General features: G+C 38.3%; 1 protein-coding gene across 1 annotated transcript in view; it reads left to right on the forward strand.

Annotated features, from left to right (window-relative positions):
- LOC126176515 (uncharacterized) overlaps positions 1-19,220 on the forward strand; it is a 77,050-nt gene that overhangs the window by 40,534 nt on the left and 17,296 nt on the right. Inside the window, exon 4 of the mRNA XM_049923672.1 lies at positions 16,638-16,930. Coding sequence (XP_049779629.1) covers positions 16,638-16,930 — 293 coding nt within the window. The remainder of the gene's footprint in view (positions 1-16,637; positions 16,931-19,220) is intronic.

The following is a 19,220-nucleotide window of genomic DNA, read 5'->3' on the forward strand; positions in this document are numbered from 1 at the left end:
TGCCCTTCCTTCCGCCCCTCCTTCTGCCCTTCCTTCCCCACTATAGCACCCCATCTGCCCCACTAGTTCACCAGCAATCATAGCCAGTCCATGAGTAGGGCCTGGTGTGTATCCATCTGGCTGAGCCCCATGACAAACAGGGATCACAACGTCTAATACCTAAGCTGTTGCCTCACCATGCATGCCTAGGTGTATGCTTGTCATTCTGGAGCATTGAAAATGTGAGCAATGGACTCAGTATCAGGTGACCCTTGCTGTGGCTGGTTGGCACCCGGGGGGGGGGAGTGGTATCAGTGCAGATGCCTTGTGTATGAATCGTACCAAGCTCTGGAAATCTGACGGTTCTTCTAAGGCCGTCTCTTCAGTTGGTAATGGGTCATTGAATTCTGCTTCTTATGACCCTGCTGCCTTCCCTTCCCTGGTTGCACCCTGGGAGGAGGGCCAGGCTCGCTGGCTTGGAGTGAAACACTTTCCCCGCTAGGATGGGTGGGGACACATTCTCCACCAAAAAGCTGTTATTTATTGTGGGAAATATCAAATAGTAGTTCGATGAAGTGAACTTTCTCTGTAAGATGCTTTCCGGTGAAGTGTCCTCCTTCTTTGGCACCCACCAGTGGTGGGTCTCCTTCTTGAGACCCCTCCCCCTGGCATCTTTCAGGTCAGAGACCTGCTGCCACAACTCTGCCCCAGGACATACAGTCTGTGCACTCCAAGGTCGGCTGATCTCTTTGCATTCCAGATCTTGCAGAAGCCTGCTCTCCCTCTATGTCCTACCCTCCTTAACCTATGAAAGAGAGGAAGAAGAAACGTAAGTCCCAGGACAGCCTCCCCCCCCCCACTTCCCCCCCCCCCCCCCCCCCCCCCACTCCCAACCCCCTGGTGCTCATGGAAGTGTCATGTCCCCCCTCGCAATCTGAGTCGGACCTCTTAGTTATGGATGTCTCACTCCCACACTCACGCTCACCACTCTTGCCCCCTCTGCGCACACAGCTGCACCACTCCAATGATGTCACATTATCAATATTGTCACCTCATAAACCATAGTTCAGCTGATTAGTGTGTACACAATTGTACTGAAAAAAAGCAAAAAAAAAACAGCAGGGAAAATTATTACATACAACATGGTTAACTAGGAAATAACCTTTCCAAGAAGTAACAGTCCAGCTTGTGTGTGGATACTTAATGCTGAAGAAACTGAAAGGTATTAATGTACTTTCAGTTCTTTCTTCAATAAATTTTATTTCTTCATAAAATACACCGAACATCAGTTTAAAAGCTGACACAGCATCCTTTCCTGTACTAGCTGCACCAGGCCAGTAGATCACTTGTGTGTTCATGTTATGAGCACATGAACACAAGTGGGTTACTTATTTAGATTTCTCTAATGCTTTTGTGACTTCCTTATGTGCTTATGTAACGTAGTTGTCCACTGTCTTTAATATGGATGGGGGCTGCGAACACTGTCTTCAGATGCAAGGTGAGTTTGTGACCCTTCACTCACAACTTCAGGTGTTGCTGGATTCGGTCATACAGCTTGTGCCTGTTGTCAATGGTTGTAATGAGGTGCTGAATGTGGGGACCAAAGGCACATCCATCATGTCCCATGTGTCCCGTGATTGGTCCACTACTGTGGATGTCCTGGTTACTGCTCATATTGAGGTTGACCCTTCACTTGTTTAAATTGGGAGGTCTTTTCAGGGTGTGGCAGGCATTGAAAGATGAGGGTGTGAATGAAAGACCTCTCTAGTTTGTATAACAAACACACTTCAGGTGTTATCAGCAGCTGATAAGGGTCGTGAGCCAGCTGCAGTCATTTGCCCTGTTTTGGTCTGGGTATTCACAGAGGGTGGGGTTATTTGTAGGTGGGAGATCTGGTTATGTCATGGAGTCACTTAGAAATAAGGCTGCCAAAGGGGAAGAATTGCAGGGTGCACTCAGAGTGCAGACTGGGGAAACCATTCCATTGCCCACAGAAGGTGGCTGCGTGGGTAGCAGGGACTATGTGGAGTGGACAAGCCAGTTTCTTAGGTTAGAGGGTCTCGGGAAAGAACAGTCGGTCTGAGTGCAGGTCAAGCACAGGATGAAAGTAGACCTAGGGACCATCAGTACTACAGTTACACATTGTTGTTGTGGTGGTATTGGGAAAGATCCAGAGCTCTAGGCACTAATAGAAAACACTGACACTCGAATTGTTAAAAGTACTGACAGTGGCCTAAAGTTGAAGGTAAGTTCAGCTGAAATTTTTATCAAGGGCTTAATGATGTTCGGAAAGGATAGATTAAATATGATTGGTGGTGGTGTGTTTGTTGCTATTAGAAGTACTACATTCTAGTGAAAGTGAAGTAGATAGTTGTTGTGAGCTAGTATGGGTAGAGCTTTTGCTTGGCAGCCAGAATAAATTAATAGATTATTTTTACCAACCTCCCTCCCAGATGATGTAGTTGCTGAAAGGTTCAAAGAAAACTCGAGCTTCACTTCCAAGATGTACCCCACCCCTATAGTTTTAGCTGGTGTTGATTTGAATCTGTTCTTGATACATTGATAAAAATGCATATTTAAGGTTGGCGGTAGGCATAAAACATAGTAAAAAATTATACCAAATGCTTTCCCTGATAATTATTTTGACAGTTAGTCCAGAAATCCACCTGAAGTGTAAACAGTTGCGATAACATACTTGACCTCTTAGCATCAAAAATCCTGAGCAAATAGGGAGCACCATGATGGATACAGGGATTAGTAACCTCAAGATTCTTGTAGTGAAACTGAGTACCATAATGTCCAAAGCAACTAAAAATATACCTATTTAATAAAGGAGACTTGAACTTTTGCCTTTCTAAGAGACAATATATCTTCCTTTTAAACAAACTTCACGAGAGTAGACCAGATGTGGCTTAAGTAGAAAGAAATGCTATTGATAGCAGCTGAGAGATTTATAACAAATTAGTTGATAACAGATGGGAAAAGTGTGCCAGATTTAAAAGAACGTGAAATATCAGAGGTTGGCGATGTTTTACAGAAGCTTGAAGTTTAGCACGGAATTAAATGTGAGAAGCTTTTAATAGCTTCCATAACAAAAATCTGGCAGAAAATAGAGAGATTTTGGTTGTATTGACAAGGGGACTCATGAAACAGGACTTAAAAAGGTATTCAGTGTGTCAGATCTTGCATAAAGAATTGAATTATGAATGAGGAAAAGTCATCACATGCAACAGCTGACACTGAAAAACTGTGGTTGCAGAATGGGAGTCAATTTTGGGTTGGCACGAATATTGGCACCAATTGTTTAATTATATCCTCTGGAGCAATGAGGCTGTATTCTATGTGGAAGCTTTTATCAACAGACACAATTGCCTTTATTGGCCAGAACAGAATTGTGGTGTTATGATGGAGAAGATGCATCCTTGCACAAAAGTGATCATATGGTGTGGAAGGACTGCCACAAGTTTTATCATATGGTTTATCCTGCACAAAACAGTGAATACAGCACGTTACCTGCAGATGTTTGAAAATTGTATTTGGCCCACAATATCTGTATCGGATAACACTGAAGACATTATTTTTATATAAGATGACACACCACCTCACTTTGCAAATGTTGTGTATGGGTGAGAATTTCCAAGAACATTGGCTTGGAAGATGCGGACCTCAAGAGTGGCCTGCAAGAAGTTGAGACCTGACTCCATATGTGACTTCCTTTTATGGGGCTGGGGTAAATGTGATGTGTAACAGATGAAACTTTGCACAATGGAAGAATGGGAAGCACAAGTTCGGGACGTTATCACCAATACCCCATGCGATTTTCTCCAGAGGACTGGGGATTCCATTCGCGGCCGTTTGAAATGATTGATCGCTGTCTTAGGCACCTACATTGAAGTTTAAAGTATGCATACACATTCTTATACCTTTATAACAGTGTATGCATGATACTAATTTCAGTAAATTACAGTTCTAAATGTAGAATTTATTTGCCTTTTTCTGTACCTAGTTACTTTGCAGGCACTGTCTACATAAATGATTTAGGAGACAATCTGAGCAGCACTCATAGATTGTTTGCACATGATGCTGCTGTCATTTACTGCCTATTAAAGTCATCAGAAAACCAAAACCAATTGGAAAGTGAGTCTTGCTGGTACCACAGGTGTGTGCATTTGGGTATCTGCAGGGTTGTTTGTGTGAATGCGTGTACACGTTTCTAGAAAAAGTACATATTTTTCCATCCTGGGAATTTCCGTTATTGTTATTGTTATGATGATGACGAACGAATCATCGCCAATGTGAATGACTGGTGGCCAATGCTAAATAGAAACATACAAATCTCTTCTTTGCATATTCAGCAGGTTCGTCAGGGAAGTCGATAAGGAGTTGGCTGCATGGTCTGGGTCTACAATTACTAAAATAATTAGAAGTTGTTGGTAAAAAATAATGTATAGTACGTAACTGGTGGTACAGGAGTCTTCATAGTCAGGAGGAATATAATTACAGAGAGCTATAGAGGCATCAAATAGGCCATACTTTAACTAAGTGCCTTGTTAGAGGTTGCTTCCTATCAGCTGAAGGCTATATTACTTTCCTACTTGACGTCCCGAGCAAGAGTGGCTGAGTGCATGCTAGACTTGTTGCAAGCCGCGTAGCAGCGCTACTCTAGACTCACGGGTCCAGTGATACTAGTATGGACCGCGATCGATAACTGCAACCCCTAACAAGTGTGGTATCGAACGTTGATACCACAGTTACATAATTGCAAAATGATTTAGACAAGATATTTTATGCTGTAAAAAGTGGCAGTTGATTCTAAACAATAAAAAAATGAGAAATCGCCCTCGTGAGTACTAAAAGAATTCCATTAAATTTCAGCTACATGATAAATAGCACAAATTTAAGGGGTGTTGATATGACTAAATTCCTAGGAATTGTAGCTACACATGACTTAAATAGGAACATTTACATAGATCATGATGCAGGGAAGGTGAACCAAAGACCGTATTTTATTGGCTGTACACATAGAAGATGCAACAGATCTATTATAGAGGCTACCTACAATATTCTGGTCTGTCCAATTCTGAAGTGTGTCATAGGATCTTTACCAAATAGGATTGACAGAAGTCATCAGAAAAGTTCAAAGAGGGAGCAACATATTTTGTATTATTGGGAAACAGGGGATAAATGTTTTTATTCAAGACTGTGCCAGTTCCCAAACATACTTGAAGATAAATGGCTTAGGTAAAACCAATCATAATGAAAGAGTGAAATGTAGCCTCAAGTTTTAGTAGAACCAATAGAACCCAAGGAGGCTAATGCATACTTGTAAATAATTTGGTAGAGTATACAGTGTAAGATGATTTAAATTTTCTTAATTAAAGTGTATTTAAAAGCTGCTCAATTGCATCAGGAAAATGTAATATTGTTGTTATATCAATACACAGAATCCAAGATGTAGAGGTAACAAAATTACTTTTACCAAAGTTAATGGATCTTTTACAGAAAGTCAACAATGAGAAAAAAGGGTTTTAATAGCTGCTGATTTAATATAAATTTATCAAATGAAACCAGTGGCTCAATGAAGTTTATGGAGTTAATCCAAAAATTTGGTTTCAAGGTAAATTTAATGGAAGTCACAAGAGCAAATACATTGATAATATTTATCTAATTATAAATTTGATGATGTGAGGAAGCTATATGTAGACTTAGGACTTTTCAGACGACAGTGCTTTATTTATTGAAATAACTAATGCAAATGCACGAGACACTAGAAAAACATACTGTAAAAGACATTTTACTTTTAAAAATTTAAAATTGTTCTGCTCTAAATTAGAACAGATGGGGTGACAAGTTCAAGATATTCCAATCTTTGTGCTTTTTAATACACTTTTAAAATTTTTTTACATGTATTTAAGGAAATATTTCCTCTTAGAAATGCCATACAGAAGTGTCAAATAAGCTAAATTGGCTGACTGCTCAAATAAAAACTTCCAGTGGGGAAAAAAGGCAACTTCACAAGGAAATGAAGTGCAACAAATACCCCATTTTCATTAATCATGTCAAACAGTATAAAAGCATATTTAAAAGGGTAATGGAAACAGCAAGATTAATGTTTAACAATAATTACATCTTGGCTCAAGGACACAAATCAAAGGCAGTGTGGCCTGTTGTAAAATCAGCACAGGGAATTACAACTGACAGTGAAGATAATAATAAAATTGTAACAAGTTCTGCTCAAATGTCAGAATCATTCAATAAACTTTTTATGAATGTAGCAAAATCAGAAGTAGATGTCAATGCTTATATGGAAAAAGTACATTTAGACCAGAAGGCAGAAAAATGCTTCAACAAATTTGAGACAATTTCATCCTTAAGATGTAGTGGAAACTGTGTTATGTCTAAAAAATAAAAATTATGTTGTTTGAAATGACATACTTAGCAAAGTCTTTAAAGCAGCTGCCAGGATAATAGCTCAACCCTTTTGCTCAATAATTAATAAGTTACTTGAAGAAGACCGCTTTACAGATGCTCTAAAGTATACAGAGGTAGAACCTTTGCTTAAAAAAGGCTCAAGAGAAGATGTGGGGAACTACCGTCCAATTTCTATTATCCAATATTTTCAGAAATATTTGAAAAGTGGTGGTAATGCAAATTAAAAAAAAAATAGTGAAAAAGCAACATCAATTCAGATAATCAATATGGCTTTCATAAAGGTAAAAAGCACAATAGATGCCATTAATGAGTTTGTGAAAGAAATCAGTTCCACCGTAGACGTGTCGAGAAAAGTTACGGGATTATTCTGCAACCTCATAAAAACATTTGACTGTGTAAAGAATCACTTGCCCCTGTATAAAATGGAAAGATACTGAATTGGGGGTTGTGCTTCAAAGTGGTTTAAGTCATATCTCAAACAGAACACAAAAGGTAGTTATATCATCGAGCCAGACAAATTTTTTTTCTGGATGTATGATTATTTCTCAAGGTATTTCACAAGGTTTGATTCTAGTTCCAATTTTATTTCTATATAAACAACTTACACCTTAACGTAAGTTCACACTCAGTCTTATTTGCCAATGACGCTTCTGCCTTTGTTGAAAACAAGTCACAAATCTACTAGATAGTTTAGAAAACTGATTCCAACTCAGTGGACTGAAAATGAATATTGTAAAAACACATTTATTGCAGCTCAAAACTAAAAACTCAAAGGTAAATGAAACCCACATTAATCAGAGGAACCAAGAACTGAAAGAAGTGGGGCGTGTTAAAGTTTTAGCAGTGCATCTGGACCCAATTTTATCCTGTTACATGTAAAGTACTTAGCAAATAAATTAAACAGTCTGACCCTTGTGTTGAAGAATCTATCATTTTCAACTAGCATGGAGATGAGAAAAGTAGTTTATCACAGCTATTTTGAGTCATTTATAAGGTTTTATAGGGTTAACGGAAGCAAAATGATTGTAATATTAAAATTACAAAAATCAATTATTAAAAATAAGGTTTATGCAAAACCAAAGGAATCCTTTCACCCACTGCTTATAAATTTAAAAATATAGTAGAGACCTGGTATTTCAAAGTTCCATGTAATTTGAACTGGTCCTAAGAAAATTAAAATTTTACATAAAATTGGAGTAAAAACCCATTTTCATACATTGTGCTCATGTACGTTTTACGCACTTTTGAATGTACTACATTTTGAAATTTCTTTCAATTTTCTGTATACAGTACAGTTAAAATTTTCCCTGTTGGGGGTTTTAGTTCATAATACACAGAAATAACCTTTGCCTCAGAGTGTTAATGCATTCCTATTACAGGTGGACAGGTAGTGTCAAACGGGGTGATATCGAACAGTTTTGTTGTTATTTTGATTGTAACTTTTTTGTATATTGTTAGATTAAATTGATTGTTATGGAAGTGGTAGGGTATATGTGTAACGAATAAAATATCCCAAATCTAGAACGTGTATGTGTAGGTATATTTACCAGAGGCAGTTAAATAAAGTGTCCGAAGGCACCCCGTGGATTGGGGTGATTTCGGACATGGGTGTTTTTGAAATCTCTGTCCGAAGTTACAGTATATAGAGGGCATATTCAGACAGTTACTGCCCCCCCCCCCCCTTTTTCCTTTTTCTTTTTTTTTCCTACATGCTTTTTATTTGATTTTGGTGACATTTTACGCATTTTAAGGTAGCCCTATGTTACGAATAAGCAATATAGAATGATATAATGAATTTTATATATTACAAATAAGTTTTTATTTCGCAAGAATTTAAATAAACAGTCTCTTTGTTCACTTCTGCATGAGCTTGTTTAGTATTTTTGCTTCAGTGAACGGAAAGATCTTCTGACTGTTGTTTGAGGAATAAATGCACCCATTCTTCTCCTGGCAAATTATTATGAAATTTCTTCTCTTTTCGGCCAGATTCATCAAGGTAGCCTTTAACTAAATACTTAATATCCAGTTTAGTGAAGGGAAATCCCAAATGTGCAGCCGTCAAGATACCTTGCTTCAACATTTCTTCTTCTTCTTCCTCTTCTTCTTCTTCTTCTTCTTCTTCTTCTTCTTCTTCTTTATTTAGCACTGGCTGTCCTCCCATTTTTTTTTTCGGATGTGCTTCCTGCTCTTTATTTTGTAGGGTTGATTTAGGTATACCGTACAAATCACATGCTTTCCTGTACGATAATTTACCACTCTGAATATCACGAACAGCTTTATCTAAAAGTTCTGGGTCATAATTACACCTGTCCTGCTCTTATACATTCTTGGCATTGTCTGAAATCACCCCACACAGTACACAGTTTTACAAAAACCATTTTTATTTTATGACCTTATACGAGAAACTCTACAAACTTGTACAGAAATTTTCTCAATGCTGTTAGCTACTGAGCGCGTCGACAATTATGGTTACAATAACTTCCCGCTTGGCGTAACAATAGAAAGTTTCCACTTTACGATAATGCATGGATTTTTAACCCTGAGACTGTTCATCAATTATTCCCCTAGGGAAACAATTGATGCAAAATAAAAGTTGTGGAAAGTGATAAATGCAATCTTGCACTTAAAATAACTGGCGCACAGACGTTAAAGTAAGCAACTCTTTGTTTCTATGTAGTAGCAAAGAGCAAATAAGCCGTACTGTCCGAATCCGCCCCGGTGTCCGAAATCACCCCGTTTGACGATACCATTAGGCTTTGAGAAGTGTGCTTGCTCTTTCTTTATCAACCGTTAACTAGCTGGGACTGCCTGACAATCTGTTGTACAGTACATACCATCCTTATTGTTACCCCTATCGTTGTGTCTACTCAGCAACAATGGTCATTTAGTAGAGTACACATTTTACAACATTGGCTGACCATTGTTGTATAGTAACATGTGTACTGTAGTGAGCTACCTGTGCCACTTTAATTTTAGAGTGTTGTATGTATGCACAGTGTACTGTACATACACTGAAGCACCAAAGAAACTGGTATAGGCATGCATATTCAAACACAGCAATATGTAAACAGACAGGATACGGTGTTGTGGTCGGCAATGTCTATATGAGACCAAAAGTGTCTGGTGCAGTTGGTAGATTGGTTACTGCCGCTACAATGGCAGGTTATCAAGATTTAAGTGATATTGAACATGGTGTTATAGTCGGTACATGATCAATGGGACACATCATCTCCAGGGTAACAACGAAGGGGGGGGGATTTTCCTGTATGATCCTTTCAAGAGTGTACTGTGAATATCAGGAATCTGGTGAAACATCAAATCTCCAACATTGCTGCAGCCAGAAAAAGATCCTGCAAGAATGGGATGAATGACGACTGAAGAGAATTGTTCACTGTGACAGAAGTGTAACCCTTCCGCAGATTGCTGCAGATTTCAATGCTAGGCCATCAAGAAGGGTCAGTCTGTGAACCATTCAACGAAACATCATCAATATGGTGATTTTGGAGCCGAAGGTCCACTTGTGTAGCCTTGATTACTGCACGACACAAAGCTTTACGCCTTGCCTGAGCCTGTCAACATTGACATTGGACTGTTGATGACTAGAAACACTTTGCCTGGTCGAATGAGTCTCATTTCATATTGTATCAAGCAAATGGATGTGTATGGTTATGGAGATAACCTCATGAATCCGTGGACCCTGTCTGTCAGCAGGGGACTGTTCAAGCTGGTGGAGGTCCTATAATGGTGTGGGTCATTTGCATTTGGAGTGATATGGGACTCCTGATGCATTCAGATATGACTCTGACAGGTGACACATGCATAAGCATCCTGTTGATCACCTGCATCCATTCATGTCCATTGTGCATTGGGCAATTCCAGCAGGACACTGTGACACCCCATACATCCAAAATTGCTACAGAGTGGCTCCAGTAAAACTCCACCAAGTTTAAACACTTCCGCTGGCCACCAAATTCCCCAGACATGAACATTATTGACTGTATCTGGGATGTCTTGCAACACGCTATACAGAAGAAATCTCCACCGCCTCGTACTTTTATGGATTTATGGGCAGCCCTGCAGGATTCATGGAGTCAGTTCCCTCCATCACTACTTCCGACATTAGTGGAGTCCGTGCCATGTCATTCTACGGCACTTTTGCGTGCTCACGGGGGACCTGCATGATATTAGGCAGGTGTTCCTGTTTTTTTGCTTCTTCATTGTGTGTAACTGTGTGTTTTCTTAATGTTTTAATTCATACATTACAATGAGTGGTAGGAGTAAGAGAAAATTTGTGCCGTTGAATGTGATACTGGAGGCTTTCAAAAGGCCAGACAAAGGAAAAACATTAAGAAACATTAAAAAAACTACCTGCTGAGTGTGGAGTTGGTGAAGTGACAGTTGGAGACTGACATAGAAACAGAGACCAAATTGAAATTTTTGTCAGACAATTGTTCCGTTTCATCATTTGAACTGAAAGTCAATTGAGAAATCGGAGTATGAAAAAAACGAGTTAACCTTTTTTTGTTTGGTTTACTTACCAAAGACAAAAAGGAAATCAAACAATGAAAAATCTAGCATGGAATGTAACAATATTGTGAGAATCTATTGTTGAAGAAGGCCTTAATGGCCGAAAGCTATAATTGTGTCTTTTTGTTGTGCCTATCTGCAACTCAGCATCTCAGCTATATGGTGACTAGCCACTTCCCTTCTCATAATATTGTTACAAGAAGGAAATCAATTTTTAGGGCCTATTCTACAAGAAACAGCAGTATTTTTTAGGAATGAGTTTAAGGAAGGTGAGGACCATTTCACTAAAAGTTCAGGATGATGGGATAGGTGGAAGAAGCAATATGGCATAAGGCAGCTTGAAATTTGCAGTGAAGAACTTTCTGCAGCTTCTCAAACTGTTACACAGTTGGTGAGAAATTAATAAAAATTATACAAGAAGAAAGTCTCACTGCTGATCAATTGTAATGGTTAAGTTATTAAATGCTTCCTTCTAAAACTATAGCCTCAAAAGGAGAAAAGGCTGCCGTGGGCTACAAAAAAATGTAAAGAGAGGTTAATAGTTCATGCTGCATCGAACGCAAGTGGATACCATAAACTGAAGGTGTTGGTAATTGGGAAATCTGCTAAGCATAGAGCATTAAAAAATATCACTGCTTCTGCACTGCTTGTTACATATGTTCTCCAAAAATCTGCTTGGATGGACAAAAATATTTCTAAGAAGTGGATTTTAGAAAAAGTGCCTGCTTTCCGAAGTAATCTTAATGCTTGACAATGCTGGTTCACACTATGATGAGGGCAAATAGAACTAAGGCATTTTACAACACTTGAAAAGAGGTGTCATTGTTTTTTGCTTCAGATCCTTCTACAAACAGAGGATGAAGGAATCATCAAAGAATTTCTAACAAAAGATGACGATAAAAGATGTAGTTTACTGGATAGCTGAATTCCGGTCTGAAATAAAGGCGGAGGCGCTAAAATGTCTTGGAACCAGATTTTATGGAATGAAATGGATACCTACACTACAGATGAAGATGACCTTCAATTGGTAGAACTGATGAAAAGCTTGCTGGGTGTAAAAATGTGAATGTGAGTGATATTTGAGAATGTACGAACAGTGATGAACAGTTAAAAGTTACAGATCTTGCAGTTGTTGAAACGGTTACTGAACCTGCTGATGACAGCTATGACAAGGAATTTCCTGAAGAATTTGTACCAGTGATCACTTAAATCAAGGATTTGGCAGCACTAGATGCGGCATTGCATTATATCGAGTGGCAAGTGGAAGCTACTCCAACTGACATCATGCCTCATAGAAGAAGACACAACATTGCTGCTAGAAAACTAAGTTCTATTTTGAAACAAGACTGTGGACAATTTCTTTAAAGTGTAACTTATAGTTTTGCAACTTTAAATGTGTGTCCATATATGTACATATAACACAGATATGCTCAATATTGGCTTTTTAGTTATTTTTAATAATTATTGTGCTTATTAACCATTTATTCATAATTTACCCATTGATTTAATGATGTTACCATATTTTCAGATTTTTTTGTAATTCGAGGTAGCCTCAGTCCCAATTAGCTAGAATTACCATGGCTCTACTGTATTAAGTGCCCTCTGTTTGTACATTTATGAACTGATAATTTTTGTATACAGTAACCCTAAGTTATTCATAGACAATAATTTTAAACATCAATACAGCACTAGGAACAAGGGAAATTTCATGCTTCCCAGCTATATGCACAAATCCCAGAATACATGGTTACAATATTCTAAAAAATAAACAAATCCACAGCCTGGAGCTAGGGCAACTGAAACAAAAGCTATGAAAGTTGTTAGCACAGAAATGCTATTATTCCCTATAATAGTTCCTGAATGATGATGTGAAAGTCTGGGCAAAAAAGCAAATGATTGTTAATTAAGCTTAGCAGTTTTATTTCAAATAAATGACTGTAGTAGTTTGTTTTTTATATTAATGCTGTTGTTATATATTGTTCCTGTAATACATTTGAATTGTAATTACAATGTTGACAAGTCCCTGTACATTAAATATATGATCTGACTTTGTATGATATGCGAGTTGGCGTGGCAGTCATTAAAACAAAGGCATTTTTTGTTGCATTGAGATGTTTTCATGAAAATCCAATCACCAGCTTTCTGTTCCAAATACAAAAGTGTTGTGAAGATGCCCACCTACAATGGAAAAAATGATTATTGTGATAAAATATGAAAAATTTGAGCTTGCATCAAAAGATGAAAATGTTTATTTTTTTCCATATGCTATTCTGGAGTGGAGCAGTAGAGAAATATTCTGCCAAGCACTTACATATGAATGGCATTGTAATCTTGTAGATGCAGATTGCTACTCATTTCATAATGGAAATCATTTCCATTCCTCTTTTTGTAGTTACGAACTTGGGTGCTTAATGCTGAAAATTGCCTGTGCACTTCCTGTAAGCAAACTTTGATATACATATAACTCTCAAAGAGTCTTGATTTTAAATTCTGTAAATATGGTCACTCATCGTTTTGTATTCTTAACACCATTCGTTATCCTGTTCACTTATTTCTGAAGTATAAATGATGGTTTTCTTAAAACTGTGTGGCCCCTGAACATCAAACCAAATCATACAAGCCTTTTGATATCTGAATAGTATGCACATAATACTGTTCCACTATTCCAGCAACCCCAAAAAACTTATGTGCATTTGCTTATAATTTTTTCAGTACTTCATGTACTTTTACCACTGTGAAAAATCATCTAACCTATGTTCATCGATTTTAGTAAGATGTGTGATAATGCCATAGACTTGTAATTATAGCAGTATAATACTTACGGCTTGTGTTATGTCTCTGATTTTTCTGTTTAGCAAAAGTGACAAAAAGCAGATTACAGAGTACCTGACGGCTCAACACAAAGGTTTTGTCTCAAGTACAGATAGTGTTGAGGATCAGTGGACAAAGTGCAAAACCATCATACAATATGCGTTAGATGAGTATGTGCCAAGCAAGATCATAAGAGATGGAAAAGAGCCACTGTGGTACAACAACAGAGTTAGAAAACTGCTGCGGAAGCAAAGGGAACTTCACAGCAAACATAAACATAGCCAAAGCCTTGCAGACAAACAAAAATTATGCGAAGCGAAATGTAGTGTGAGGAGGGCTATGCGAGAGACATTCAGTGAATTCGAAAGTAAAGTTCTATGTACTGACTTGGCAGAAAATCCTAAGAAATTTTGGTCTTGTGCCAAAGTGGTAGGTGGATCAAAACAAAATGTCCAGACACTCTGTGACCAAAATGGTACTGAAACAAAGGATGACAGACTAAAGGCCGAAATACTAAATGTCTTTTTCCAAAGCTGTTTCACAAAGGATGACTGCACTGTAGTTCCTTCTCTAGATTGTCGTACAGATGACAAAATGGTAGATATTGAAATAGACGACAGAGGAATAGAGAAACAATTGAAATCGCTCAAAAGAGGAAAGGCCGCTGGACCTGATGGGATACCAGTTCGATATTACATAGAGTACGCGAAGGAACTTGCCCCCCTTCTTGCAGCGGTGTACCGTAGGTCTCTAGAAGAGCGTAGCATTCCAAAGGATTGGAAAAGGGCACAGGTCATCCCAGTTTTCAAGAAGGGACGTCGAACAGATGTGCAGAACTATAGACCTATATCTCTAACATCGATCAGTTGTAGAATTTTGGAACACATATTATGTTAGAGTATAATGACTTTTCTGGAGACCAGAAATCTACTCTGTAGGAATCAGCATGAGTTTCAAAAAAGACGGTCGTGTGAAACCCAGCTCGCGCTATTCATCCACGAGACTCAGAGGGCCATAGACACGGGTTCACAGGTAGATGCCGTGTTTCTTGACTTCCGCAAGGTGTTCAATACTGTTCCCCACAGTTGTTTAATGAACAAAGTGAGAGCATATGGATTATCAGACCAATTGTGTGATTGGATTGAAGAGTTTCTAGATAACAGAACGCAGCATGCCATTCTCAATGGAGAGAGAAGTCTTCCGAAGTAAGAGAGATTTCAGGTGTGCCGCAGGGGAGTGTCATAGGACCGTTCTATTCACATTATACATAAATGACCTTGTGGATGACATCGGAAGTTCACTGAGGCTTTTTGCAGATGATGCTGTGGTGTATCGAGAGATTGTAACAATGGAAAATTGTACTGAAATGCAGGAGGATCTGCAGCGAATTGACGCATGGTGCAGGGAATGGCAATTGAATTTCATTGTGGACAAGTGTAATGTGCTGCGAATACATAGATAGATAGATCCCTTTTCATTTAGCTACAAAATAGCAGGTCAGCAACTGGAATCAGTTAATTCCATAAATTATCTGGGAGTACGCATTAGGAATGATTTAAAATGGAATGACCATATAAAGTTGATCGTCGGTAAAGCAGATGCCAGACTGAGATTCATTGGAAGAATCCTAAGGAAATGCAATCTGAAAACAAAGGAAGTGAGTTACAGTACTATTGTTCGCCCACTGCTTGAATACTGCTCACCAGTGTGGGATCCATACCACATAGGGTTGATAGAAGAGATAGAGAAGATCAAACGGAGAGCAGCGCGCTTCGTTACAGGATCATTTAGTAATCGCGAAAGTGTTACGGAGATGATAGATGAACTCCAGTGGAAGACTCTGCAGGAGAGACGCTCAGTAGCTCGGTACGGGCTTTTGTTAAAGTTTCGAGAACATATCTTCACCGAAGAGTCAAGCAGTATATTGCTCCCTCCTACGTATATCTCGCGAAGAGACCACGAGGATAAAATCAGAGAGATTAGAGCTCACACAGAAGCATACCGACAATCCTTCTTTCCACGAACAATACAAGACTGGAATAGAAGGGAGAACCGATAGAGGTACTCAGGGTACCCTCCGCCACACACCGTCAGGTATTGATCCCTCAACTATCTTCCCACTTCTTATGCTGTAGTGTAAATCTTGTGCAGTAAACCAGCTTTGCAGTCCTTGTAATAAGACTATTTCAGACACTGCATTCGCCACTGACAAATAGTGCACTGTATCTGTTACAAAAAATTTAGAATAAAGGGTCTAATAAAAAGCCTTGGGGTGCTCCATTAGCAGCATCCATATACACTGAAAAAATATCTCTCTTCACGGCATTGTTATGCACCCTGTGGCTTGCGAGATGTATTTCCATGAACAACATAAAGATATAAATTATTTACAGATGAGGTTAAAGGAAATCCTCTAGATAAAAACAGAGAGACCAATTAGTTTTACCACAGTGTGTAGCATGGAGTACTTATTTCAAAAAGTTAAAGCTAGCTATTTAACTTCACTTGTTTTCCTTGAAACCATTTTAAGAATTAAAGTATTAAATAATTTAAAAAAGCAAGTTAACCTTCCCTGAATGACTAATTATTTTAAAAACCAGCATAATAAGAAGACAATTTTATTTAATAGAAAAGCAAAATGTGTTGTTGTTTTTCAATTTGTGTTTTTACTTTCTTTAATGAGCTGTTTAGAAAAAGTTTTAGCTCGTATGGTTTTGCTTCCGGCAGATTTTGCTTTGTGTGTGTGTTTTCTTTTTGGTGCTAAATATCTAACATTGGTCCTTAAAGTTTACTGAAAATTCCCTGTGTGGCTCATGTTGCCTACTCTAGTTGATCCCTGTCTCCCTGCCACATCCAGTCGCTTATGTTTCATTTTTGTTATTTTTCAGGCCACAGCCAAGAACAATTGAATGGTATTTCTTGCGATACTGGTGTTGAAGATTTGCTGGAAGAAGCAAGCAACAAATTAATTCTTTCTGATAAAGAGCATACAACCTTGACATTAAGTAAATCAGCATCTTCACAGCTTCAGGCTTCGAATACTGAATTAGTATTACCTGGTGCAAAGCATTCACGACCAAGACTTTTTGTGCATCCTCCAAAGCTGAAACCTAGCCGTAATGCTCTACTGAATAGCCTAGCCCGCAGGAAAATTTTGCAGCTGTCTGACGAACCAGAAATGGTATGTATGTGGAAGAAACTTCAGATAGTTAATATTGGAGATCCTTTGTATATTCTGCATAAGAGGAGTCGGTACTAAGAGGTCAGTCTTCTTCTTCTTCTGTCTGTAACAGTTTAGGCCTAGAAACCTGTTCTCGCTTCAGTCCGGTCTTTTAACTGTCCGTCCTATGTTCTTTTTTCCTTTGGGTTGCTGTAGTAAGGCCATCTTTGGAATCTTTATTTCTCCCATTCATTCCAGATGTTCCTTCCAGTTTGGTTTAGTTTTGGTGTCATAAATAGCTTATCATAGTTCACAAATAAACCAATGAATGAGAAATAGTGCAGGCCACTTGACCTTATACCGTGCCTTCTGAAATCTGTAGCCCCCTTGTCTTGACACATTCAATGCATTTTGTGTAGTTTCTGTTAACTTGTCTGACTCACAAGTAGTAAATGTGCCAGCTCTCTGTAGTAATGACAGATTTGTTAACTTCTATTTAAAAATTGGTGACCAAACATGGCACTGATTTCAGGATAATAATGTTGGAGCTCTTTGGATAACTGCCCCAAAAGATGCTACAGTGCTTCTCTGATGAGTATGGAATAGGATATGGTTGCATGATACAAACATACAAAAATATGTGTATCATGTTTTTTATTGTATTGTACAAACTAGGCATGTCTTGCAATACAGTGATACCATACTGGAGTACTGAATGTATACATTTAAAGTAGAATTTTGGTTCCTTTCATACATGAAATTGGTAGTGACCCCCTATCAGCATTTTAAAACTTTTAGTGAGGCAGAAATTCAGTTTGTCATTTATGAGCAGTTCTGTGGTTATTTGAAAAACGAAATGATGGGAAAAATGTAAGCACTCTTCAGTGTAAGGAGTGTGTTTTGTACAGTTCCAGACATTCATTTATTTGGGCATTTGCTGATGGATGATGTTTTGAACCCAGCCATTATGTAATTCTGAAACCAGGGGGTTACTAACTTTGGAGTCTCGCACAACTGTTCCCACTGCATTCCAACCCCCAATCCTGTCTCAACACCAGCCTTTCACTTCATCTGTCTTGTTTGTGCTCCATTCTAGCTTTTTCTTTGGAACTTATTCCATTTTATATCTTTTAAACTGATTTATCCTTCTCACTTACAGGCTTTTTTTCCATTTAACAAATCTTCTGTTTGCTAAGCAACAATCGTCCTACACAGATATTGTATTATTGCAAGATACATGCTAAGATGTCTAATAAACAGTTATTCTGTGTTATTGACCCACTATGCTCAGGTACCATTGATAGCTTGAAGAGAGGAATGTAGGTAATCTGCATTTTTATAAAACACAAGTACAGGAAGAAGCAACATCCACACCATGTGCTTATTGATGGGATGGGCAGGTTGGCTGCCAAGTGGAGTATGTCCTAAAGTCGACTTTTTCTGGAGAGTAAATTTAAAGTTTGCAGCTCGCTGTAAACCCATAATATTTCTTGAATAAATTGTGGCACGGCAATAACTTTTAAATGTAAACTTTCAATCACAATGTATAAATATAGTGTTGAAATGTTTTAACTGAAAGCATCCTTTTAGGCAACATGAGTCTACCTGAATGACCCTTGTAAGATTTGCCACTGTTTCCCAACCTTTTTGCAATATATTGATGTTCATCATATTTACTTACCTTTTTGGACTGGAGAACTGCAGCAGTCACATCCATATTGGTACTAGCACAAACAGGCAGCCTGGGTGGCTGACTAGAGGGATAAAAATATCTTGTAAAACAAAGTGACAATTATATCAAAACGTTAGAAACAGTCAGAATCTAAATGCAGCAGCCCATTACAAACAGTATTGTAAGGTGCTTAAAAATGTTATTAGGAAGGCAAAAAGTATGTGGTATGCAGATAGAATAGCTAAGTCTCAGGATAAAATTAAAACCATATGGTCAGTCGTAAAGGAAGTGGCTGGTCTGCAGAGACAGGTCGAGGATATAGAATCAGTGAGTAGTGGGAATGTCCATGTTACTGATAAGTCGCATATGTGTACAGTATTTAATAATCACTTTCTGAATATAGCAGGTGAACTAAATAGAAACCTAGTCCCAGCAGGGAATCATATAGCGCTTCTCCATGATACTGACAAGAGGGAGATTGAGTTAATAATTAAATCACTAAAGACCAAGAACTCTCATGGATATGATGGGGTATCTAGCAGAATACTGAAGTATTGTTCTATGTATGTTAGCCCAGTACTTAGCCATATCTGTAACTTTTCTTTTAGGAGTGGTCGGTTTCCTGACTGATTACTCGGT

The sequence above is a fragment of the Schistocerca cancellata genome, chromosome 3, assembly GCF_023864275.1.
Source record: "Schistocerca cancellata isolate TAMUIC-IGC-003103 chromosome 3, iqSchCanc2.1, whole genome shotgun sequence".
Taxonomy (NCBI): Eukaryota; Metazoa; Arthropoda; class Insecta; order Orthoptera; family Acrididae; genus Schistocerca; species Schistocerca cancellata.